Source organism: Candoia aspera, chromosome 1 (assembly GCF_035149785.1).
Source record: "Candoia aspera isolate rCanAsp1 chromosome 1, rCanAsp1.hap2, whole genome shotgun sequence".
NCBI lineage: Eukaryota > Metazoa > Chordata > Lepidosauria > Squamata > Boidae > Candoia > Candoia aspera.
In genome coordinates this window covers 233536942-233564146 of record NC_086153.1, presented here as the reverse complement: position 1 = coordinate 233564146, position 27205 = coordinate 233536942, and the positions used below count along the sequence as shown (strand labels likewise).

Here is a 27205-nt window from a genome sequence, read left to right as displayed (position 1 = left end):
CCAAGTGATAAACATCCATTTGTGAAACAGCTCTGAGAACCAGGTGAATCCACAAAACTTATAAATACACAGTCATAGACTGTAGCTATCTTTTTACTGCTTGCACTGCTTTTCCTCAATTAGGATTGAGAAATTGTGGAAAATTTGTCTTCATGAGGATTATCAGCTGATATCTCCCAACAGTTTTTAATCAGGCTGAAGAAATAGCTAGATTTCCCCCACATAAAACATGGGCAATGTATATCATGTGCTCCCCTCTCGTGGTGGAACTGGGAAGAGCAGCCCTGGAAGTAAGGTAATCTTGATTAGAGAGGAGAAGTGGAAAGAGAGGGTCCTAGTGATGTCTGACTGAATATTTGTATTCTGAAGAACTGCCTTATAACATGGAGTGCAAGATGGTCAGTGATGGTGATCTTTATTCATTTCAAGACTTTAAAAAAAAGGAGTGAGAAAGACAGCAACTTTGAAAAGTGATCACATCAGAGTAAAGGTACAGCCATCACTTTGTGAAACTACACCAGAACTGTAATCTATGGTATCATTCAAAAGGCCTCCTAAAGGCCCATATAGAGAGGCAGGGTATAAGCAATTGAGAAAGAAGATTTGGGGCCAAGCTTTCAGATGCCAGGAATAACCTTTTTTGGTTATGTTTCGTTGTTTAAAAAAGTATTCTGCCCTGCTGCTTCTAACAGCATTAATAAGGACTGAATGCACAAGAACTGAAATTCAGTTATAGAAATGCTTCTATTAGGGGTGTGTGCACCATAATGCATTTATTAGTGAAAAAGTATACAACATAAGGGTAAAATGGTAGACAAAATTGCATATATTGGAATAAATGGATGATAGAAATACATCCACATTAAAAAAAAAAAAAAAAAGCAAAGCTGAAGTTTTCCAAACTACCTTCAGACAATCAAGACATTGCCATGAAATAGTAGGTAGATCTAACTCATTTTATTGCCATTAGAGATTTCTAAGATGCTATTTAATGGTCTCCTATGCATTTCAACAGGCTCCCTAAATGGCTTTCTCCTACATTAGCCTGTTTCTAAGAGCTTTGACATATCTTTTTATAAAGTGGCCTGAGTGAAATGTCTTAGTCCTAAAGCATCCTCCAACAATCTGTTCTTCTTGTTATTAGTCTCCTCTCCTTGCCTTCTGCCTCCTATTTATGTTTCAACTTGAAGCTTTGTATTATTCAAGTCGCTGTAAATAGTAATGTCCATGGCTCTGCTGTCAGGAGTACACAAAGGAAATGGAGCAGAATGCAGACTGCTGGAGAGTAGAATGTGGCTTGGACTAAATATCCCAGCTCAGATTGATTTTCAAGTGGATTATAGAAGAGGTATTGTTTTACTAAAGTCAATCCTTCTCAAGTAGTGAAGAACAGCAGAAAGGTGGTAAAACACAGATGTTACTTATTTAGTTTTGCTCTACTGTGTTTGATTCTTCTAAAAACTCTAGTATTTTCCAAAACAGATCTGGAATCTGCATTAAAAATTCTTGCTTCTGTGACCAGAGAGCTCATCTTCTGTAGTGAAATATACCATCAACCACCATACAGTATATTTCAGTAGTGAAATATAGCATCAACCACCATTGGGCCAAAATAATAGCATTGAGAAGAGGCTTTGCATCACTTCAGAGATGGCCGGATAATGCTATGAAGATACTGTAGGTCATTAGGGTGGAAATAGACTAAATCAGGAATTTCAAAGAGATGCATTAGCCTCTTCCTGGTTCTGTCTCTCACAATGCAATACCCTCCAAGAGTTTTGTTTCAAGCAACATTCCTATGGACAGTTGACTTACCTTCTTTAGGTAAGATGGTTAGATGCCAGAAGAGGGTGGATAGATTTTATACAAGTCTATATTAAATCGCATTCTTTAAAGAAGGGAGGGAAAGTATCAAATCATGAAGACTGGGTTTTATCTGTAAACCTGGCTTACTGCTAGGTTGTAGTATGTAGTAGGTTCTTAAAGCTTTTGGGGAAGTACAAACAAGTAGATTACAAGACCACTAGCTAAGGGATCCATGTATCTCACAACACGGAAATATTTTTAATTTAGTACATAGGATTTATATTTCCCAAACGAGAGAATTCACAAATGCTTGTCTTTTTTATGTACTTTTCCCAAAGGTATGGTACTTTTTATTTATACAGTAGTTCTAAATAAACAAAAAAATTATACATAACTTCCCAAGTAATAAATAACCATAAACATTCCTTGTTGAGAATGAGGATGACATTGAATTCCATTTATTGCAGCTGTCCATTCTTCAGCTAGGCGCACTTTGGCAAATCACAGCATTTTGAGGAAGAAGAAATCATCAAGGTTATCTGTTACATCCCTATCTGATGGGACTTACTTTTGCACAGAAACATGTTATAATAAAATTACAGGGTGGTCCATAATAAAGAAGTTGCACACCTCCCTTTCATTAGTACATGTGGTTTTAGCAAGGCTTACCTGCCTTACTTTCAGCCCATGAGGCTTATAGAAAAAGCTGTGAAGAACAAGGGCCTATAGGGTGGCTATTTTATTTGTTTGTTTGTTTGTTTGTTTGTTTGTTTTTGAAGGACTGTCAGAAGAACATCCTCTGCCTGAAGAGTTATAGACCTGTCTGGTTCAAGTTCAGTTCAATGATCAATAACCAAGTTGCCCATCAATGAGAAAAACTTATTCAGTAGACTGAGCAGGCAGAAAGATCACCCAGTGAGAGTTCTCACTATGGACAGACATTAGTCTATTTTATTAGCAGTTAAATTTTCATCTACACCTATAAATTGACAGGTCTGTGGGTTTTTCAAAGTTGCATTCTTTTTATTATGCCTTCTTCCTCTTCCTCTTTTGTGATATAACTGTCCTAACCCTACTCCTGGAATTTCATATTTCCTAAATTCTTTACTCATTTTCTCCCCAGATCACAAAATTTTTCTATTTTACATTACATTTACATTATATTCTTTATAGGCCACACACACACACGTGCGCGCGCGCGCGTGCGCCACCCTTGTATAATTTCAATTACAACATTGTGAATCATGACCTTTTAAAATGTTCTGAACATTTCGGATATAATGAGGGAGACTGTATGTCCCAGGAATCTGAATAAATTATGTGCTGTTCTGTGCCTCAAGCCTAAAGAGTACACATGCCCCATCTAGTTTGAATTGTCCAGTTCCTCAGCCAACCCTACCCTTGGTTGTCAACAGTAGTTGTAGAAACTTCAGGTCCCCAAGAGCTGTTTGCTAGACGGAAGACTGTCTTGTTCTCAGCTGCTAGGTTATGAGCAGTTAAGTAACATAAATTGGGATTCATTTTAGGGATCTTGCTAAAGCAAATACCAAGGAATTAACATGCCAGTCCATTATTTGAAGCCAAAGCTGTTTACCCAGATTTCAAGGATTGGGGGCAGGGGAGGAAAGCAGCAACAAAAGAGAGGAAGTCTTGAATACCACCCCCCCAAATGTCGAACTGTAGTCCAAAGCTGTATGAGTCCACTGGCGCCATAAAATCAACCACATCTGCCACAAGGTAAAGTGTTCTGAAGTCAAAATCACAGATACCAGGTTGCAGGAGGAGTCAGAGGATGAAGGACAATCCAGTTGAAAGGTTGAAGCCAGTAACTTCAAGAATCTGTGAATTTTCAAGTGAAATGGTAGTTAAGTTGATGAACAATTGTTTCCAACAAAGCAGAAGTTTGATATATACCTTTTCAATAGTAGTCAAGCCTTGTCTCATTCTAGAGAGTTCAAAAAAGTGATTAGCCTCCTTCCTCCCTCCCTTCCTTCCTTCCCTCCCTCCCCCCTCCCTGTGAAACCAGTATTGTTTCATTCTTCTCTTCTGATGTCTTGTTTTAGGACCCGACACATGGCCAAGGTCTCATGGCATTTCATCACTATCAGGCTGATTGGCCTCCGGTGCTACAAACTATTTATTAGCATCAGTTTCTGCTGGCTAAGAGTGAGATAGCATCTCTGCCATGGGCAGACAGCCTGACAGGTTCTTGTCATCTTCTTCTGTATCTGATGAATCCATGACAAATACTGTCCATGCTGCCATGTTGGTTCTTCAGAAGGTGACTTGGTTAACATGATGGGCATCTTTCAGGAAGGATTTATTTAATTGGTCCTCTCAACACTCCTGAAGCAAGCATATAGCTTAGAGCCAGAACCCCATCCTAACTGACAGCTAATTGGATAAAACCAAAGCAATGGACAAGAAATCCAAGATCAACTATTTTTCATTTCTACTAAGTGGGGCTTGTCAGAGTTCAACTCTGTCCTGTCACCTCCTCATGAGATTATCTTTAGAACAAGCACAAAGAAATAACTCAAAGAGCCTAGGAGCAAGGTTTGGTAAAACTGTATAGCAGAAAAGGTTCACTAAGGAAATGTAAAGGAGAAAAGACTGCAGAATTCAAATAATTCTGTAGAATTGCTTCACTTAAAATAGTGAACACCATCTTAAAAAATGAAAGGGTTTTCCACCTTAGGGGAAGGCATGAAATGTAGGAACCCAACAGAGAGCATTATTGCAACTTTTAGGTACATTTTATCTATTTGTAACTGGGTGAGAATCTCTATTGGATTACATAACCACTCTGCATCCCAAATGTTATATAGAAAAATCATATAAATAACTGCTGTGGATTCATATCTTCCTAGTACATATATTGCAGGGAAAACATGTGTTGCTACTTATTTGTGTAAGGGTTTGTCTGTATCCCCACCCTCAAAATAATCTGGCAACTCATGAAGCAGGAGTGGAAAAATGCTAACAAATTGATATTGATAATGGTTTCATGGGTCACTAGCAATGTAACTGATGTCCCTAGACAGTTTTTCTCAAGGACATGACTTAATTCCTCTAGTTCCAATATTTCTGAAGAGCTGCCATTGTGTTTCATATGAAGTTGTTCAACACCTTTATGCCACCCCAGAATCTTCTAGATTGGGAAGCACCTTTTGGACAATGCACATGGAGGCATCCAGTCCAAGACAGTGTTTTAGTTATATCCAGTTCATCTGTGTGAAAGCATCCAATGTCTATAGTTGAAGGATGTGCCATGCATGTCATATATACAGATATGTCATATGGGGTGGGGGGGGGGGAGAGAGATCATAGTAGAACTGGTGGTGTGTATGAGCTATCTGAGAAGCCTTATTATAGCTGGCCCATATTAAAAAGTTATTGTATCCTTAAGCCTATTATTCCACTTGACTAAGGGTAAACCTCCAAACAAGGATCTGTACCTGTGAGTTTACCATGTACATCATGTGTGGGGAACATCCAGCCAACATATCTAATCCAGCCCATAGGGCTTCCAAGAAAACCTGAGTTATAACTATAAATCTGTTTCAGAAATTGTCATCTAAAGGTTTCTTGAAATTTATGGGGAAAGAACCATGAAAAACTGGAAGTTATATAGAGAAGCTTGGGGAATTAAGGCAGAATGATCAGAGATTCCAATAGTCAGGATTTGATAAACAACAGCATCCTCAACCATATAGAAATCTCAAGAGATTCCATCAGTTTAAGCATTTGGGGGAATACTTACCTGGCAGGGGAGATACTATGATCATCTGGGGGAAGTCACCCCACCTGTCCTGTTGTTATGTCTCATTTTTGTTTCTATCAATAAAATGGAGATGGTGGTCCTTTTTTATATGCTCAACGACATAATGTGTCACAGATTGCTGGCAAATCTAATGATTTGCAATACCTCCTTAAGAGATTCATAGGCCTGCCCTCTATACCTGCTTCTACTAGCAGTCTCAATTCACTGAAGTTTCCATTTACAACAGCGATGTATCTGTGACACCATCAGAGCTATAGTCATGTATCTCTTCTGCCTAATTCTTCAGCTCTTTCAAAACGTTTTTCATCTTCCCTATTTAAAAAAGTAATACTGACACTTGTTTATTTATTTATTTTCTATCCCACCTTTATTATTTTTATAAATAACTCAAGGTGGCAAACATACCAAATACTCCTTCCTCCTCCTATTTTCCCCACAACAGCAACCCTGTGAGGTGAGTTGGGCTGAGAGAGAGGGACTGGCCCAAGGTCACCCAGCCAGCTTTCATGCCTCAGGCAGGACTAGAACTCTCAGTCTCCTGGTTTCTAGCCCATTGCCTTAACCACTAGACCAAACTGGCTCTCTGTTATTAACCTGTTATTAACTGGGAGGGTGATAATTTAAAGCTGCATTAGGAGACCCCTTCTTCCAAATAAAAGTACTTAAGACAGACTGTCACCAGCCTGGCTTTACCTCCTTGCAAAGCCTAATACATTCAGCTGAGGAGTTTGTAGCCCTTCTATCAATGACTTTTCTCTTCATCCCAGCCATAGGAAAAATTAGAAAGAAATGTGCTTTCAATCTCTCTGCACAAAGCTGAGAAGTAGAGATTTTAACAAACTTGTGTCAGATCTGAAACAAAAAGGTTACCTGTGTAATTGTTTAGCTTGGCACATGGGGAAAGTTTTAATAAGATTCTCTTTTTAAAACCAATGAATCCAGACCTAGACATATGAAACAGAGTTTATTGGGAAGAGGGAAAGACTGGAAGAAAATGGAAGACAGCAAATTGAATTTCCAAAACCACCATAGCTCAATTAATTATATGTTATCTTTTTGAATAAGCTCTTGGGCTTAATATGTTTACAGTTAATTGCAAAGAGAATAGTTGGAGAGAGATCATATGTGCTTCTTGCTTGGATGTTGCTAGTTGGACCCTCAAGTAGGTCTTGTCATCTCCTAGGGCAGCACTGCTATGGTATCAGTGGTTTAGTGTTTCTGTGATCTTTCTTAGATGAGCCAATGATTCTTTTTAAAGGCATAAAGTCAACATGCATTGCTACGAGTTGGACATGGGCCAAAAATTATGATCCACCATACTCTTATGACTCAGGCTATATCTGGCTGTGTTTGAGAATTCACGTTACTAGTTTCCTCATGTCCAAATCCAGGGCCGCAGCTGGGGGGGCGCCAAAATGAGCGCTGGGGGGGTGCCAAAATGGGCGTGGAATCCATGTTTGCCCCAGGTGACACAGACCCTAGTTGTGGCCCTGCCCAAATCTATTTAAAACTCAGCTTGAAGTAAGCTCCAGATACCAAATAGTAATATGAACTGACACTGAATAATTTCATTGGGCCTGTGAAAGCCACAATCCTGACATTGTTACATTTATTATTGTTGCTGTTATTTGCTATATGTGATTATAGAACCTGCACCATTGTAAGCAATACAGGTAGTCCTCAGTTGACAATGGTAATTGGGACCAGAATTTCCATCGCTAAGTGCAACATGATTGCACTGCTTAGCAACAGCAGTTCCGGCACTTCCGGTTGCCATTGTTAAGCAAATCCTGTTGGAAGCCAGCAGTGAAGGTCACAAATGGCAATCACGTGACCACAGGATGCTGCGACGTAATTGCAAGCTGGTCGCTGAGTGCCCAGATCATGATCATGTAACCGCAGTGGGGGGGTTGGGGGTTGGTGGCTGGACATTGAGGACTGGTCATAAGTACCACTCGTTCAGCACCATCATAAGTGTGAACGGTCACTGAATGAGTGATCATTAAGAGGACTATCTGTATACTGATCTTTCTCCAGTATTGCATTAGAAGGATTTCTTTGAATCTATCCAAATCTTTCAATGATTACTGTATAATTTGAGGATTATCAGCTTATATTGTCATTACAGCGCAAATGCAGAGGTAGACTTTGACCTAGGTTTAAATCCCTATGTAACCAAAAAATTTCTTGGGTGACCATGAGGTAGATACTCTCTTGCTATCCTCATCTACTTCACAGTGTTCTTGTAAAGAAAAAAATGTGCTGCAATAAGGTCCTCTTAAAAAAAGGATTTTGTTCTGTACTTTTCTATATTTATATCTATTTTATTCTTTTCTTAGTTGACACTGTGTTGTTTCTTGATATGGTCAATCAACTAATCAATCAATCAATTAACTCTTAGAAAAACTGGAAATAAATACTTACTTCTATTGAACCAAATTATAATTTTCATATGACTGTAATGGCCGTATATTAATCTTTAATATGTCAACATCAGGGCAAGGATTTATTACTAACAACCTGTGAATTTGGTCTCTGATCTTTGCTGTTTTAGATGCTTCAGCTTGCTTTGGATATAAGCATTCAGGAACTTTCAAAAACAATAGGAGCAAATGATTTCTTAAAAGCCTCTCAGACATATGAAAAGATTCAGGGCAAGCTTCCAAAAGAGGATGAGATTTAAAACCGTAAAATCACTGACCTTATTTTGAGAGATAACACAGACATTTAACATGATTTTGTACCACAGGTTTAATTTGATGCTGTAACTGTTAACATGCCATGTTTAAACTCAGAAAACAGAAAGTATTTCAAAAACCAAAACTTCTCAATTTTTAAAAACTCTTTATCACAGTGCTTTAGATTACAGACCTTTTCTTAACATTACCAAGATAATTAGCTCTGTTTTTATTTTTATTTCATTTTCATCCTCTCAGGCAAATATTGTCTCCCAAGGCCGTTCACATAACTTAAACTTTGGGAGGGGCTTAATGCTACCTTGTGCTTCTAGCAGTCTCTTTATTTGGTGATGAATTAAATGAATTAAAGGATAAATTCTGGCTTTGGAATCTGAATAGACCAGTAGCTGGAATATAGGAAGGAACTGGAATTGGGATGATTTGGTGTTCATTTCCCCTGAGAATTTAGTTTGCTCATCTTCAGCCAATCATTTTTTAAATCTCTAAAATAGTTGCCTTCCTCAAAGGTTTGTGAATATGGGCTTAATGAAGACTATGTTGTAATGAATATGATTTGCTACTACTGGGATTCAGATCCCTTTTTTAAAATCCTCTGTATAGCAAGATGTAATAATGGGAGGCAAACTTGTCTGTGCGAGCATTAGCCAGGGTATAAGCAATTTTTTTTTAAAAAAAGATTGACAATAAATATTCTAGGGTGAAAAGTCTAAAAGGCTAAGTCCTAAACAAATTTTCTTAAAAGTAAATTTGACTGATTTAAATTGAGAACAGGTCCAATTCATTTGTTCCTGAACTGAAAAATCCCATGCCATGCTAAGGACATCTGATAAGAGAGCTGTGCTGGTTGAGTCATAAAAGGGAGAAAGTATTATTATTTTCTATTACTATTCCATCTCTTTCTCCAAGTTCCTTGTCCAGCCAAGTTTTAACTTTGAGTACTGTATGAATGACTGGTACTGACACAAGAGACAAATTGGGAACTAGAAATTACTGCAGTACATGATTCTTTGCTACCCGAGGTAACGTGGGTAGTTGCAAACTTACACAAGATGATTTAACATCTTGCCAGGACTGCTTTATGTGAAGTCTGCTCAGAATGTTGTGTCGAACAAGGCAGCATCTACAGATATATTAGCAGCCTGACATATTACCTGGTGTCTTCAACTTGAGCTGACTTTTTTTTTAAAAAAATCATGCTTAGATTCTGAGTTTTAGTTTGGCAGGATATATTCACTTTTAGAGTGGTGTGTATGTCCCTTAATCTTATGTCCTTCTAAAGGCTATCTGAATCTGTGGATGAGAACATAACGTTGAACGTCCTTGAGCGGTTTCCTATTGGCTTGACTGCATTCCTGACAAAACTGTTCTGTCTCTATTTCATACTGAGAAGATTTGGGTATCTTATAGGCTCACTACCAAGCATTCGCTCCCCTGCAGAACTCAGTTGGTTCCCTGAGCTATGAGATGGGCATCTGAGCGGATCAGGCTAAGCACTTTATTATCAACTTTATGCTACGACATAAAGATACTGAAATAACAGTAACTCCCCACCTTGACTGTTTTTGCAGAAAGATATTTAATACGGCTTTCCAAGTGGTACAAAGTATAGGCCTTTTTTGCAATTTGCATTACACACTGCTGTGAATCCTACATAGCAGGTATAAAAATAGCTTGGATTCACTGCAATTTGGGCAGGGTCTATACTGGCACCCTTTTTATTTCTAAGAACCATTGTATTGGCTTGTTTCTTCTTTCAAATGCATTTTTGGGGGGAAATATAGCAATAGTATCTGCCATTTTTTACCACAGGGTAATATGCACCAATAGGCAAAGTGTGAGTTGAAAAGATCATACATGTTTTGTCACTTGTGTTATTGTGCAAGCACACACCATAAGCCACTTACGGCACTCCAATTGTAAGAGAAGCAGGAGGATATGCTAACGTTTCAAGTTCCTTTTTTGAAAGTGCACATAAAACATACAGGAACATAAATGGCTTTATTTGGCAAGTGGAGCTTCTGGTAGAATCCAGTGAGTTTTAACATGAATATTCTAACTATTCCCAGTTGGGTATCTGTTTATGTATGTAGCGATAAATAACTTCAGGAAAAAAGAAGCAAGGACAGCTTTCTTCCCTGCCAATTTGTCCCCTCTTCCTTGTTTTGTGCCTTCAATTCAGTGTTGACTCCTGGCGACTGGTCCCTGCAGTTTTCTTGGCAAGATTTTTCAGAGGTAGTTTGCCATTGCCTCCTTCCTAGGGCTAAGAGAGAGTGACTGGCCCAAGGTCTGCCAGCTGGCTTCGTGCCAAGGGCAGGACTAGAACTCACGGTCTCCCAATTTATAGCCCAATGCTTTACAACTTCAAACTGTCTTTCTCCCTCTTGTAACTGAAGTCAAAAAGAGGAGAGGCAGAGTGTTGCTAAACAGTTGCTAGAGTTTTAAAGCCACTCTCACTTGATTCCTTGGCTTCCCTGGAAGGAAGAGTTCATGATGCTAAATTAGAATACATGTAACTAAATCAACACAGGGAACACATAATTATCTTAAATGCTGTTATAAAAAGAGTGAGGATAAATGGAATATAGAGGGGAAATCAGTATAAGGAAAATGGATTGTAGAATGTTTCATGTGTGATCCAGAAGTTAAAATACTGAGTGCAAAACTGACCATAGTGCTTCAGCTGTTGCAGATTAGTCAAGAAGTATATCCAGAACATTGTCCACTCTTGTTTTGTGGAATCAATTTCAGTAGTGCAGTAACGTAGGATGTTTTATCAGGTAGTAATCCTTTACAACCCCCCTTGGTCCATACTATCTGAATCATTCTGTCTTGGACAGGAGACAGGAAAGTTCTTCCACAAGACCAAAATCGGAATAATTCCTTAGTGCAGAAAATTACCCGGGGGCCTGAATGCAATGGAAAAATTAAATACTAACAATGTCTTAATTAACATTGGTGATAACACAGAAAGCGTGTGGACAGGAATGAGAAATATGGGTGAATAGAATGGAATTTCTAGAAAACTGAAGCTTATGGGCTTTTCAGGAACAGAGTCAGCTGCCTTTTAGGTAAGAAGAGATTTGGAAGCCAAATCCTAAGCCTTGCAGCTTTGCTTCCTGCCCACCCCACCCCACCCCACCCCGAAATAACCACACAGCAGGTGGTAGTAGCCAGAGTAAATAAAGCCAGCATCAATACTATGGCTGGCAGACACATGCCGTTCACGTTCCTTTTCATATCATCCTTTAATTTTTCCTTTTTAAAATTAAAGTTCTAGTTTGGGAGCTGCCAGCTGGGCATGTACCTCTTAATTTTTCTATTATTTTTACTTGAATAGATAGTACTATGTGCAAGAAAATAGTACTTGTTGCAAACTAACTGTTTTTAGAATCAGAGCAGCCAAAGCAAACTCCATTGTATGTCTGATAGTACCATGATTCAAGTGAATTTAAATATGAAATTGCACATGTTCAGAATATTTTCTCTGATCAGGATTCATCACTGGGTTTATATATTTATTTATTCATACTTTAACTATAGAGAAAGTAAAAGCAGTTGCAAAACATGGAATCTCAACAGATGGGGAAAAAGAGAATCTTAGCTTGCTGCGTCACTGAAACTAATGCACAGTGTCATTCAAATGAAAGAAGGGCTAAAATCATTAAGTCCAAGATCTAAAATTATTTGTCTGCTCCAGTGAATAACAAGCCACAGAAATAGCACCACCATCTACAGTCGTGGGAAAAAATAAGTACACCCTCTTTGAGTTCTATGGTTTTACGTATCAGGACATAATAAAAATTATCTGGTCCTTAGCAGGTCTTAAAATTAGGTAAGACAATCTCAGATGAACAACAGATGACATATTACACCGTGTCATTATTTATTTTTACAAAAATAAAGCCAAAATGGAGAAGCCATGTGTGAAGAAGTAAGTACACCCTATGATTCAATAGCTTGTAGAACCACCTTTAGCAGCAATAACTTGAAGTAATCGTTTTCTGTATGACTTGATCAATCTCTCACATCATTGTGGAGGAATTTTGGCCCACTCTTCTTTACAATATTGCTTCAGTTCATTGAGGTTTGTGGGCATTTGTTTATGCACAGCTCTTTTAAGATCCTGCTACAGCATTTCAATCAGGTTGAGGTCTGGACTTTGACTGGGCCATTGCAACACCTTGATTCTTTTCTTTTTCAGCCATTCCATTGTAGATTTGCTGGTGTGCTTGGGATCACTGTCCTGTTGCTTGACCCAGTTTCGGCCAAGTTTTAGCTGTCGGACAGATGGCCTCACATTTAACTCTAGAATACTTTGGTATACAGAGGAGTTCATGGTCGACTCAATGAGTGTAAGGTGCCCAGGTCCTGTGGCTGCAAAACAAGCCCAAATCATCACCCCTCCACCACCATGTTTGACAGTTAGTATGGGATGTTTGTGCTGATATGCTGTGTTTGGTTTTCGCCAAATGTGGTGCTGTGCATTATGGCCAAACATCTCCACTTTGGTCTTGTCTGTCCGAAGGACATTGTACCAGAAGTCTTGCAATTTGTTCAGATGCAACTTTGCAAACCTAAGCCGTGCTGCCATGTTCTTTTTAGAGAGAAGAGGCTTTCTCCTGGCAACCCTTCCAAACAAACCATACTTGTAGTCTTTTTCTAATTGTACTGTCATGAACTTTAACATTTAACATGCTAATTGAGGCCTGCAGAGTCTGAGATGTAACTCCTGGATTTTTTGCAATTTCTCTGAGCATTGCACGGTCTGACCTTGGGGTGAATTTGCTGGGATGTCGACTCCTGGGAAGATTGGCAACTGTCTTGAATGTTTTCCACTTGTGAATAAGTGTCCTCACTGTAGAATGGTGGACTTTAAATTGTTTGGAAATGGCCTTATAACCCTTCCCAGATTGATGGGCAGCAACAGTTGCTTCTCTAAGATCATTGCTGATGTCTTTACTCTTTGGCACTGTGTTAACACCTGAATGGTCAGAGACCAGCAAACTCCTAAAAATTCAGCTTTTATCAAGATGGGCACACTTGCTGATGATCAATTAATCATGGGCATTTGATTAGCAGCACCCGGCTGCCTCTTCGCCTCTTAATACCTATGGAAGCAGTAAGGGTGTACTTAGTTTTTCACACATGGCTTCTCCATTCTGGCTTTATTTTTGTAAAATAATGACACAGTGTAATATGTCATGTGTTGTTGTTCATCTGAGGTTGTTTTCACCTAATTTTAAGACCTGCTAAGGACCAGATGATTTTTATTATGTCCTGATACATAAAACCATAGAACTCAAAGAGGGTGTACTTTCTTTTCCCACGACTGTATTTATGTGTTATGAGAGATAGTGACACTACACATTTTTTCCTGGCAATTCAAGCACCTCTGAAAAATGAGAGCCCTTCCTGTTCTTGATCCAGCCTCTGGGGGCTTATAGTGAAATCATGAATGAAATGGGAGCTGAAAAATAAGATACTTAACAAGGAGGCTGGAACAGTAGCTGGTGACAGTGGGACAAAGTGTTTCTTAGCTTCCAGCTTCACACACTACTAATGAGCAGCCAAATTATACTGTTCTCAGTAGAATCTATTTTTCCTGGTCCTGAGGCTCACTCCCAGTTAAGTCAGTGATTAAGCAGCTTATGTTAACAGTATCACCTTTCTGTATTTATTTCCCAGAGCTCTTTCCCTTCCAACACTGCTTATACTTGGGTTTTTTTAGTGTTATTTCTCACCTAAGGACATCAGACAGCTTGGAAATGTCTTAAGTGCTCAGAATCAAAGAACTGCAGGAATTTGCTTCTCTTTTCAGAGCCATTGACTAGAAGAGAGATAGGATGGAGCTGACTGTAAAAGAAAATGTTCTCTTGGAGTAATAAAATATAAAGCATAGCATTATTATTACCTTATTAAAGGTAATAAACCATGAGAAATATGTTATCAATTGCTCATGTTTAACCTAGATCTATACTAGCTAGCACAGCAAACACCTCAGAGCGTTCTTGTGTTTAAACATGACTTGCTACAGAAGATAAACTTCCCATACCAGCCTCTCACAGCTATGTATTTCTATTTTCCCTTGTACTATAGCTATCCCCTGGATCTGAGGATGATGAGGGACATGACAGCTCCAGCCGAGAGAATCTGGGCCGTATCCAATTTAGTGTTGGCTATAATTTCCAGGAATCTACTCTGACTGTCAAAATACTGAAAGCTCAGGAGCTGCCAGCCAAGGATTTCAGTGGCACAAGTGACCCTTTTGTCAAAATTTATCTTCTGCCAGATAAAAAACATAAACTGGAGACAAAGGTGAAAAGGAAGAACTTAAATCCACACTGGAATGAGACCTTTCTCTTTGAAGGTAGGTAAGATGGTCTAAGTTCAGGATTCTGATTACTGAAGTCAAGGCTTTGCTGAACAAATCTACCTCATGCTTCAGCTTTCAACCTGTCAAGTATGGTAGTGGCCTTCATTTCCAGAACTTAAGGACAAGCAATGTTATTGAAGGAAAAGAGTTGACAGGCAGAATACTTGTTCACGAATAGGAAAAGACAGTGTGTCAGAAAGGGACAGATCAATTGTGGTAATCCTTTTGTCCTGGACAGAATGTCCCAAGGTTGAACATTTTGACATTTTTGGGGATTTGCCACTTTTTGCCTAGGGGGGACAGAAAGAAAGGGTGAATAGTGTTCACCACTCTTCCTACCCTTTTTCCCCCAGGGCTGGTCTAAATATTTCTGAAGAACACAAACATGACTGAAGGCTGGAAGGGCTTTAGGGTATACAGATCCAATGTTTCTCCTAATGACCACGCCATAATCCACCCGCTTTTAGAGTTCTAGCGTGGGAGAGGTGACAACCATGAATTTGTTCACTGGAGCAAAGAAGAACATAAAGATATAAGCACTGCCCGACTGGATCAGACTGCTGGCCCATCTTATCCAGCAGTCTGTTCTCACAGTGCCCAACCAGTTACGCAAGGAAGCCCACTAGTCTCCCAGCAGGTGGCCTTCAGAGACAGGCACACTGCCATCAAAACTAATAGCCATTGGTCCCCATGACTTCCCTGAATTGGTCCAACACTTTTTTGAAGCCAACCAAGCTGATAACCAATTATCATATTTGAGGTATATTTCCACATGGCATTATTTCCATTCCCCTATCCCTCCAAACCATACTGGAGCCATGTGGGTGATTATTTTGGATTGCATAGAACAGGCAGAGAACCTCATGATCAGCCAGTGCTCTCTCTCACTAGCTGATTAGTAGGAGAATGCAAAAGACATCCTTCAATGAGTGCCCTGCCTTGAGTAACTAGAGGTCGTGGAGCAACAAAAATGCCTTCCCACCACATTAAAAAAATGCATTGCTAGTCCCAGACTCCAACTTCATTTCCAGAACATATTGTGTGTGTGGTCTGACTATTTACAAAAAATTGTAGCAGAGTGTAAAGAGGAGCTGCAATGCTGCCAAACTATCATTCCCTTGCTACTATTAAAAGCCTATGATTACCATTGATGATGAAAAGAAAGAAATCAAAGAGAAAGCTAAGAGTGCAAGAAAGGGGGCGGAGAGTAAAAGAAAAATAGAAAAGAAATAAAAAAATACAAAGAAGTAGTTTCTGACCTTCTTTACAGCAGTTATAAGTACAATTATAAATTTACCTCTTACTCTATGGTTACAACATAACTCTCTTCTTTTATAATCTATCCTGTCTAATCATCAAAATCATAAATCATAAGTTCATTTTTTTCTGTTCCATGCAAAAAGTCCATAAGGGATTTCCAGTCAACAGTAAGTGTAGATACAGTCTTTTCTCTGATCAAAGAAGTTAATTTAGCCATCTCAGCGAGTTCCATCATCTTCACCAACCATTCCTCTATTATGAGTAATGCCAAATCTTTCTATCTTTGTGCATACAACAATCTCACTGGCACTTGGGTATATTTCCAAGGATTTGCAAATAATCAGAATACTGTACAGCTCAAGTGAATTCCATCTGTATTTTAAAGTAGAATCATCAAGATAATGTGTATTTGACTAGCTGAATGGAGAAAAAAAATCTGAGCAGTTGTTGTCAAAGAAGGCTTGTGAAACAATCAAGCTACCATTCCCTTTTAAGGGCCTAGGAACAGAATTGCATGTTAGCTGAAGCCCAGAGGCCAGGAGGCAAGACAAGGTAAGAGTTCCCATATGTGGAAAAATAGACTGTCCACAAGCTGTTCAAAGTTCATTAATGTAAACAGAAAGACTGCTTTTTTATTATTTCAAAGTCATGATTATCGAACTAGAAATTAATTACCTCAGCTGCCAAACACAGATGAAGCTGAGGAAGCACAAAGCTCCAGAACTGAGTTTGGAGCAATGCAAACAGCAATGGGAAGATACCACATGAGAGTGTTCTCAGTTTCCCAACATTACAGAGACATCATACTTGTGCCACAATAGTTGTAAAGAATACAGTGTTGACATGGAGATTTATAACAACAGCTTTTTTACATAATAACAAGAAGGCATTGCTATTTACTACCCCACTGAAGGCTGAAAACAAATGTATCTTTGATATTTTAAATATGGAAATGTGCATGTACTGAGGGCATAAGCATGCAATTGTAATGTATTTAGTGGCATTTGAGGATTATGGGAATTGAAGTCCAATGTACTGAAGAATGTCAGGTTGAGGAATACTGCTCTAAATCATTAATCTATCACATATTAATGGTCCACCTATTTCATCTGGTCAGTTCGTGCTACATATACTGTATACCTTATGTCTCCTTTACTTTATCCAATTGTCTTGCCTCTTACCAAGTCAGATCATGCCCTTATTCCATTACATTTACTACCAAACTCCAGGGAAACAGACAGTGTCTTACATTATCATAGAAAGAACAAAATCCTTTACTAGTAATCTAAGTGAAAATTATGGATGGGGACCAGGATTTCTTCCTGGCTCTTAACAGCAGCCAGCCAGTTCCCTGAAGCATCAAAAACATTATTAGTACTCATTAATCTAGAAGACAAGAGCTAGTCTGGTGTAGTAGTTAAGATACCAGGCTAGAAACCAGAAGACCGTGAGTTCTAGTCCCGCCTTAGGCACAAAGCCAGCTGGGTGACCTTGGGCCAGTCACTTTCTCTCAGCCCTAGGAAGCAGACAAGGGCAAACCACTTCCAAAAATCTTGCCAAGAAAACTGCAGGGACTAGTCCAGGCATACTCCAGGAGTCAAGACTGACTTGAAGGCACAGGGGAAAAAATCTAGAAGACTAAAAAACTTATTCAAGGCTACAAAATTATCTGTAAGTATAGTCTCCATTAACCTCATTCGACTTGGGCTGTTCATGAATTAACATTCTAAATGTACATTACCATGGAAAAGACCGCTGTGTACAAGGGAATGACTGTCTTCAGCTGAAGCCAGGTTCACATTTCAAGTTCTTGTTACTCTGGTTGACTGCATTTCATCTCTCTCTCTCTCTCTCTCTTTCATCTGCTCCTTTGCTTTCATCAGGTTTCCCATATGAGAAAGTGGTTCAGCGGGTGCTGTATCTACAGGTCTTGGATTATGATCGATTCAGTCGTAACGATCCAATTGGGGAAGTTTCCATTCCTCTCAACAAAGTGGACTTGACTCAGATGCAGACTTTCTGGAAAGATCTAAAGCCCTGCAGTGATGGGAGTGTAAGATACTAGCTTTGCTTTGCAACCTGTTCTGGTGAAAGTATCACCAGCTGATGATATGATTACAGCAGCACCTTTTTCCTAGCATGGCGAGAGGATACAAGATTCTGAAGTATTGTTGATGAGATCCTTCCTGCTTCTCTTTATAATGCATTATTAAGGCATAAAACCGTAACACAAACAAGCTGTCAAGTATGGTCATAGATATCATTTAAGGCTGATACAGTGAGTGGAGGAAGCCTAATCCCCACCCTTAAGGTTTCTGAATCTACCGATTGTTTCCCAGCAGCACGAAACACATATAGGCAGTTTGCTGGTTACACTCACTGAGTGATTATTGCTGTAATCAAGAAACTGTGTCTGACAGAGAAGGCATCCCTTTGCTTTAAAAAAGAGACTATAATGAATGCTCTTAAAGAGCATTCCATCTTTTCCAATTCACTCAGTCCAAGAGCAGGATTATTAATCTTGCCTCCCCTTTGAATCCCCATCCTCACTCATCCTATCCTGTGGAAATCCAATCTGGCATTCGTGAACACGGCTACCAGCCGTAAGTGTTGTTGGCCTTGATTAACATGAATACAAACAATTATTTCAGCCAACGCCAAGCAAATATTTTTGTCATTTGGCATGAGGGTGAAAAAATAGCAGCCCAGGAGTGGCATATGTCTTACCCTTTTGTGGGCCCTGTGGTTAAGGTGCTGGGCTAGAAACCAGGAGGCTGTGAGCTCTAGTCCTGCCTTGGGCATGAAAGCTGGCTGGGTGACCTTGGACCAGTCATTCTCTCGCAGCCAACTCACCTCACAGGGTTGCTGTTCTGGGGAAAACAGGAGGAGGAAGGAGTATTAGGTATGTTCACCGCCTTGAGTTATTTATAAAAATAATAAAGGCGGGATAAAAATTATATATTTACATATACATATACATATACATATACATATACATAGTGCCTTTGGCCCAGTTTCTGCATTGCAGAGGGGCTATGGGAACAAAAGAGTGCCTTAAGCCTTGCAGGTACTCAAAACACTCATTTCAGCCCTTCAGATGCCTGAAGCCCTTAGCTTTGCGTGCTGTAGGAGTGCAATCTTCATTATGTCACACAAAGCATGCTGTGACTCCTGATCTGATGAAAGTTACATACTCCCTAATTTATCATCTGTTGGTGATGGCAACATGTGGAGCTGTATTCTGTACAGAATGAGCAGAACAGATCCTGAGGTATGCTGAGAAGACTTCAGTTCCAAGTGTAGTGAATTTTTAGAAGGGGCATCAGTCATGTCAAGCATTAGACAAGGTTTTCTCACCTCTGTTCATTCTTCTTTCCAGGGAAGCCGAGGAGAGCTACTTCTGTCCCTTTGCTACAATCCTTCTGCTAATTCCATTGTTGTGAATATTATCAAAGCTCGGAATCTTAAAGCCATGGATATTGGGGGAACATCAGGTATTGACTTCCAGAACAGTAGCAAATAATCTCAAATCAAAAGTAACCCACACATTAACCTTCTTCATAGAAGCTTGGCCACTTAAACTTGTGGTAAATCTAGTGGAAATCTGTGAAATATCAGAGCCCCTTTGATAATCAGACCTTTTCGCTCCAGCTACCCTCCATTATGATACAAGAGTCAAGTGTTATTTATGTTCTGCATCTCCAGTTGGCAGAGATAACACAGCCTTACCTCATCCAGGGTTCTGCATCTCGCAGGAGAAATACTAACAGAATCCACCTGACCCATTGCCATGGCAGTATTTCATTTACATGGACAAAGGTCTTCTTTGATGGTACAATATGAACTGTATGTTCAGGTGGTTCCTAAAACAGCAGTAAAAATAGCAGAGGAAGGTGCCACGTAGCCGAAGATTCCTTTGAAGTGCTGAAAAGGCAACTTGAATTTCAGTTCAAATTCTGTAATTTGAAGTGCAAAATAGGTTGCCTTTTCTAAGCCCTAGGACATCATCTGAGGACACATGATGTGTCCTTCTTGCCTGAAACATCAGTTGGGTTATGTCTTATTACTGTATCATGCAGAAACTACTGGGGAAGCCCACGTATGCTATCTTTACTTTTGTGAAGGGAAAAGGTGGACTTAAACAGTGCAAAGCATTCAGTGGGAACAACAAAGAATATTTCTCACTGATATACACATCAGTTCCATGTTTGCAAGGGGTTTTGTTGGCTCATGAATGAAAGGACACATTCAAAAGTTTGTTTTTTTTTCCTAATAAAGTGCCTTCAAATTTCATCCTTCCACAGGAAATATTGTAAGAGAACAGGACAGTAGTTCCCAATACAATGAAATTTTAAGATCCACCAGAAGTTCTACGAATTTTTCTGTCCTCTTGTGAGAGGAAGATTCCCTTCCTGAATTCCTCTGGGATAGTAAAGGAATAATGGGAATTTTGGATAAAACCTTTCACTGCAGGAATTAGCAACTTACCAGCCACATGTTGGGCTTATGACTCAAAGACTATGCTGCTGACATTTGGTGGCAAAATGGTCAAATTTGGCAGTGTGGTTTCAGTTGGTTTGTTTTGATAGATTAAAGGTAGAGGTATTCTGTGTGTGTGTGTATGTGTGTCTCCAATATTCAGAACAGACGTTTGGAACAATAGCATAGCTCATTCTGCATCACTTTAGGATACTGACTGTAAGTGGGAAATGACAGAATTAACTAATTATTTAAATAACAGGCTGGAAAATTATCCAGGTACATCAGAGGTAGGTAACCTTTGGGGTTTCAAGAGTTCAATGTGATATTGAGTGGTGGGTTGATGGCTGCACATCCCCATGCACAAAGTTGATCAAGTGGGGAAAATGGACAAGGCTGTCTTTGGCTCCACAGCCTACAGACGAATGGCTAAAAACCACATGTGAGTTTTGAACTGTCAATTGCCTACATCTGGCTTGAAACAACTTACAGTGTAAATCACTTTCTGGAAATGTAGTATACCTCCTGTTGCTATGCAGTATTTCAGATTTGATTTTTTAAAAATGGTTCAGAGTACTCAGGAACTTGAACGTAGCACTTTTTTGCAACTCTTTAAAGTAGCTGTTTCTTTTCTGGGATTGTATGAGTGTGCTTGGAAAGGGCATGGTTGCTTTAAGGAATTGCAGACAAATACTACATTCATGCTCCTACAGGTTCCAAAGCACCTTTTTAGAATTGAATCTAAGTGTTGCACAGCCTTAATAACTTTCAATATGAGCCAAGTTGGAATGTGGGGTGCATAGGGACTGAACGCTCATTCACTTTCCTGTATAGAAGTTAAGTTTACAACTGGATCTTTCAGCATAAATAAAACTGAATCTTGTAATTTCAGATTTAATTTAAGTGCATCATACTGCAAGAAACAAATGATTGTTAGCAGCTTCAGTAAAAGTGATGCCTGAACACTGGCATGTTAATTCTTGCTCCCTCTATAGCTTCCTCTGTCCCCTCAGTTAAATGCTGGCAATCGTGTCCATTTTTCTTGCACCAGATCCCTATGTGAAGGTGTGGCTGATGTACAAAGATAAGCGGGTGGAAAAGAAGAAGACAGTAGTGATGAAGCGATGCCTGAACCCGGTATTCAATGAATCCTTCATCTTTGACATCCCCACAGAGAAGCTGAGGGAGACAACCATAATCATTACTGTCATGGATAAGGACAAGCTGAGCCGGAATGATGTCATTGGAAAGGTGGGTCATCCCTTTAGCCAAGGAGCTCCTGGGGTTTCACTCAAAATCTCTTCAGTAGAGGGCAGGAAGGGCTGAGCTGTATCACTGAAGGGGCAGGATGAGGGAATTCCCCAAAATACAATGATATCTGGTCACCAAGTTCAGATGCCAACATTTTTTTACTGACATTGTGATTTTCAAGCAAGTGTACAAGTAGCCATAGCTGATGCAAATATTAATACAAAAATTAAATTCAACCAAAAGTCCTACAACAAACAAAAATACACAATAAAATCAGATTATAGTCTGGAAATAAGTAAGTTCAACATCATACGAATGAAGCTGTTTAGGGGATTTTGAAAAGAGAACATGGTTAAATAACTACCAACCGCGTTCTCGTCATATGGGCTCTTCAGCCAAAACAGGCTGTCCGTAATTCAGCTGGGGAAGTTGTGCCACTAGTGACAGGAGCCTGATCTTCTTCCTTTATTCTCTTCATCACAGAGTCTTCCATGTAAGTTGAAAAAGTATTTGCTTCCTTTGCCTGAACTGGTGATAAGTCTGAAAAAAGATGTTTTAAAAAATTGGGATACTAACACATTTTCACACCTTTTAGTGAAGTTCACAGAAAAAATAGAAATCAGCAGACCTCATAAAAGAAAAATACGCTTGCCTATCAGAATTTAGGCTTTGCTTTCCTCCTCAAATACTCATGATTTCCTATCAGAAGTACTGTTAGTGCTTTAGTTTCTTACAGTTTTGCACAAGCTGAGCCCCTCCATGTGTATTTGATCAGATGTATTTGATTAAATTCCTCTTATGATGGATGTACAGGTAGTCCTTGACCCCAGTTGGGACCAGAATTTCCATCATAAGTCATTGCAGTCGTAAGTCAAGTCACCATGTGACCAGACCCAATTTTACAACCATTTTTATGGTAGTCATTAATTGAATCCAGCTTCCCCAATGGGCATTTTTGCCAGTAAACAGCAAAAAAGCCGCAAAATGCGATCACATGACCACGGAACACTGCAACCAGTCATAGATGCAAACCAGTTACCAAGCCCCCGAAATGTGATCATGTGACCACAAGGGGGTGCGACATTTTGCGACACACAGAAGTGCTTTACAGGCTGTAAAGCACCCATTCCAAGGCCATTGTAACTTTAGACCATTGTTAAACTAACGGTCATAAGTCTAGGACTAACTGTAGGCCAAAACAACTTTAGGCCACTAGTCTGGGAAAGAGCAACTTTACGAAAAGAAACATTCCCTCTCCCTTCGCTCCCACAGCTAAATGTCAATAGTAGGAAACAACAAGAAGAGGGTAGAGATGTGACAGTCTATAGGAACACAGGATGAAAACTAATGCATGCTGATAATGGAAGCTGAAGTTTCCAAGTAGGGGTGAGGATTAAAGGATTATGCCAAAAGCAGAAAAGGAAGGATTATGACTGAAATTTGGTGGCGAAATGACTGGACTTCAGCAGTATAATTTCAGTCCATTTGAAGTTATAGGGTGCTCAAGGGTGGGAAGGACAGAGTTTTGACTCCCAAAGGCCTCCAGCTCCCATTTTCACCCTAACCTTTCCCCCTGAAAAATGTCAGGAAAAAACATTCTGAAAAATATCAACCATAGTGCTTCCACTGTCATTGTGTCATGGAAGCCTTCCTAAAGCCCTCCATAAGAGAGGGAGGTTAAGATGTGACTCCAAACTATTCAAGGTTTACGGGATATGCAAAAGAAACTGGCTGAAGTTTTAAAAATGAAAGGAAAATACAAACAAACCAAGAGAATGACAAGGAAAATGTTTTCTTACTGGATTTACAAAGAGGCTTGTTAAAGCCTTGAAGGACTCTGTGCAATGGGATAAAGAAGAATGGAAGAGAAATCAAATCCTATGACAACATTTGATTGAATTAAAGATTAAGTAGAAGTAAAAGGAAGGAACATAATGTTGGTTTATTCGATCAAGGTTAAAGACTTTTTTTTCCCCAAAGTTTTGGCAACCCTTTATGGACTTTTTGCTGACACCAGGATTGAAAAGTTGATGTTTTATGGATTTGCTTATAGCTAAGGGATGGGATATAGGATGACAGGATATTTGCTTAACCTTATAGGGGGTGAAGAGTTATTAAATCTGTTTATATATTCTGATGAAGATCGGAAGCCACTTCTTTATATCTTTCTTTTGTTTTTCTTTATTGTCTCTTTTCTTTTTCTTTTTTCTTTTTCTCTTTTTTTGCACTTTTTATTTCTTTCCATTCTCTTCTCTTTCTTAAGTTTAGTTTGTATTAGTTTTTACTATTGTAATTAAAATTCTTAATAAAAATTATATTTGAGTAAAGGAGGAAAAAATACCCCAAAATCATGGGTGGAATGTGGAATTGTTCCAGATCAAGAACAAGGTGGTCTGGTCCCTGGCATAAAGTTCCATGAATGAAGTCAGGTGATTTTGCTGTAAAAGCCTTATCTGGAAGCCTGCTTGCTTTCTCTTTTGAAATGTGGAAAAAGCAACCGATCAGTCCACATATATTTTACTCTGAGTAATCTAACTATTGCATTAACTATAGATATAATATAGTTAGTTTTCTTTTGTCTGGGATTTCACTTGTTTTATCTCCAATCAGGAGGGCCCTGAGTCCCCACAAGACCAATCTGGAGATTAGGTAACTAAAGTCTCTCTCCATTAGAATCAGTTGAACTGGGATGTGATAAAAATAAAGCAGCACAGTAGGGGAAAAGACAAATTTATTCTACTACATCCAGACATAGCTTTGGCCCTTGCTGGCACAAGCAAGTAGTGCTTGCAGCTTGTCCCACCTTAAATTCTGTGCCTCAAATGTCTACAAGAATAGCATAGAAAAAAGATTTGTACTAAGTATATCTTGATTTGCGTCAAAATATTTCTGCAGTCCTCATCCTTCTGGAGTACAGAAAATTTGCTTAGGATAAACTTGAGTCTAATTAAACTCTATAGTAAGATATAAAATGAAAGTCTCAGATAAATGCAGAATATTGTAATTTGAAAGCAGTAATGAATCTATTCTTAAGAATAAAACTTCTAGAAGAGACAGGACAATGGTAACAGCTTCGCGGTAGCAATCTTATTGTTTTGATGTACATGAAACTTCCCTTAGCTTTGGTGGGGCTGTTCAGAGGCATTCTGGGCCAACTTTGGTTGTGTGACTATTTTCTTACCAAACTTGCAAACCTGTCTTATTTCAACAAGCTGCCAGTCCATCTAGCTTTAAGTGATGAGCCCAATTCTCCTGGCTCTCCAGCAAAAGTCTTCTGCTACTTGGCCATATTAACAGTTAACTGGATATAGAGCATTGGGCATTCTATGTGCAAACAATGTGTGTGCTGCCAACAAGTACAGTTTTTACTTGATGGAGATATCACAGCTGGGTATTGAGATAATATCAGAATCAACATCTTAACACAATTCCTTAGCATGTCCAGCAGTTTCTGCTACAAGTTAGATCAGCGTTCTGGTTTGAATCTGTGCACAGGGATGCTACTGAATAGTCTCATATTGGGTCTTCTGCTTTAAAGCAGTTTGTTGAAAGTGTTAGTCAAGTGGACCAACCCAGAGTTTATAATTCTGTAGTATGGCATAGTAGTATAATGCAAGCTAGGTGCCTGGCAAAGCAATCACAAAATTATATGTCATGCTTCCTTACCTCATGCCATTTTGCACCAATTTTTTCAACAAGGTCTATTATCATTTGTGATTTTGCTGTTCAATGGTATATAAGAATTTAGCTTAATGAATTTCAGGAAATACTGAATGCAAAATTTTAGTAACTGGAGAACTGACTTGTTTTAAAATGCAAACTTATACGCAGCACTTTAAATAAACTAATCAGCTATAAATCTGATTTACATTAAATATATATAATTCTATTCCCATTAATGTAATGATGATAAACTGACATCCTAATCCTGATGTTAGATCTGTGCCACAGAGAGCAAACTACTCCGTAATATGGCACAGTATTAAAACAAGTGGCATTTATATCAAATTAAAATCAGCATTACATGAGCGCAACTTCAATAGGACATTTATCAAAAGACAATTTAAGCATAACAAAATTGTATAGGTAATCCAAGCTTGGTCTGGTTTTTAGGAAATTACTGATCAGATTTCCTGCAGACTCTTGAAGTGACTTCTCTGTAGAGAAGTCCAATTTCCTGAGGAAGGGAAGCAGACACATGATACCCATTCTTTACTTTCATGGATTGTTCCTATTTGGGGTTGCAGCAAGTAGAAAACCAGCTACTGTCAGACCCACTAGGTAGACCAGACCAGGAAATCAACCGCACAAGAAGGACAACTTTTATTGCAATTGCGATAGTAACAGAATCTTGCAAGTCTGATTATGCTGCTGCTGCTGCTGCTGCTGCTGCTGCTGCTGCTCCTGCTCCTCCCCCTTATAGCTTAGTGAATCAGGAAGGTGTCTGCCTGAGCCACTTCCAACTGTTACCTCATTTCTCTGGACTTAAAAAATGTTTCAGCCCCTTTTGCCTGGGTGACAGTTCCTGTATATCTCCATCAAGGTCTTTAGTCACCCCCAGATTATCTCATGGACCCTGCTTAGATGACCTCAGTGAATGGGGAGGTTCCTATAGATGGAGGCAACCTTTCAAATACCCTGGACCTAAGCTGCATCAGGCTTTGAAGATAATGACCATGCTCTGTACTTCATCTGGAAATCCATTTTCTACTAGTGCAGTGCTTTAAGCACAGGCCTCTTAACAATCTTCCCAAATATTTCCAAAGGTATTGGGAAGAAATGTAGGAAAGGAGGGATTTCATTCAGAATCTGATTTATAGGGAAGAGATCCTGAGTAGAGTTAAAGCTAAGTTTCAGTTATGAAATCCGTGGTCACTAAATGGAATAAAACACCAAGAGATCGACTAAAAGCAAAATTTACTGCAATTCAAGTATTAGAACAGTTCAGCCACTTCAGCCTCTGCTGAAATGACCTGATAATAATGAGTGACTAAATAATTGTCATTATTGTCAACCTTCAGTCAAGTTATGAAGTCACATTGCTTTGAGTGAGAGTCAGAAAGCTCCGTTAGTGATTCTGGAAGACAGATCTTGGCTGTCATTGCGGGGGAGAAGATGACACATACATCCTCCATGCAGCAGTATAGAAACCCTGTTGATAAAAATAACTAAATCTACCACAGGGATTAACACTTCTTAGTTTTGCCATCTAATTCTGACACCTCCAACACATTTGTGCAGCAGAAGAGGAATAAAGGCTGGGTGGTGGCTGGTGTGGATAAAAAATTCCGACCAACAAGACAACGCTGTTAGCTTCATACTGCAGATGTGAAACCTAGGGGACTTTCGTGGGAGTCAGAGCCTGGAGATACCTCTTTGGATCCTAACAGTTGTGTCTGCAGCAAACCATAATGATGCCAAAATGATGACAAGTATGTGGTGATGTCATCATGCAAATGCTGCCATTATGTATTTGTAGCCTGACATCTGACAAAGTACATACGTTGTGGCATTTGTCTGACGAGCGTCTCACATATTTTGTTCTTGCCACCA

General features: G+C 39.2%; 1 protein-coding gene across 3 annotated transcripts in view; it reads left to right on the top strand.

Moving 5' to 3' along the window:
* The window catches only part of SYT7 (synaptotagmin 7), a 246870-nt gene that overhangs the window by 211315 nt on the left and 8350 nt on the right, over positions 1 to 27205 (top strand). For all 3 annotated transcript variants that reach the window (XM_063289191.1, XM_063289189.1, XM_063289190.1), the window contains 4 exons: positions 14386 to 14656; positions 17806 to 17975; positions 19302 to 19416; positions 21453 to 21652. In XM_063289191.1, the coding sequence (XP_063145261.1) occupies positions 14386 to 14656; positions 17806 to 17975; positions 19302 to 19416; positions 21453 to 21652 (756 nt within the window). The remainder of the gene's footprint in view (positions 1 to 14385; positions 14657 to 17805; positions 17976 to 19301; positions 19417 to 21452; positions 21653 to 27205) is intronic.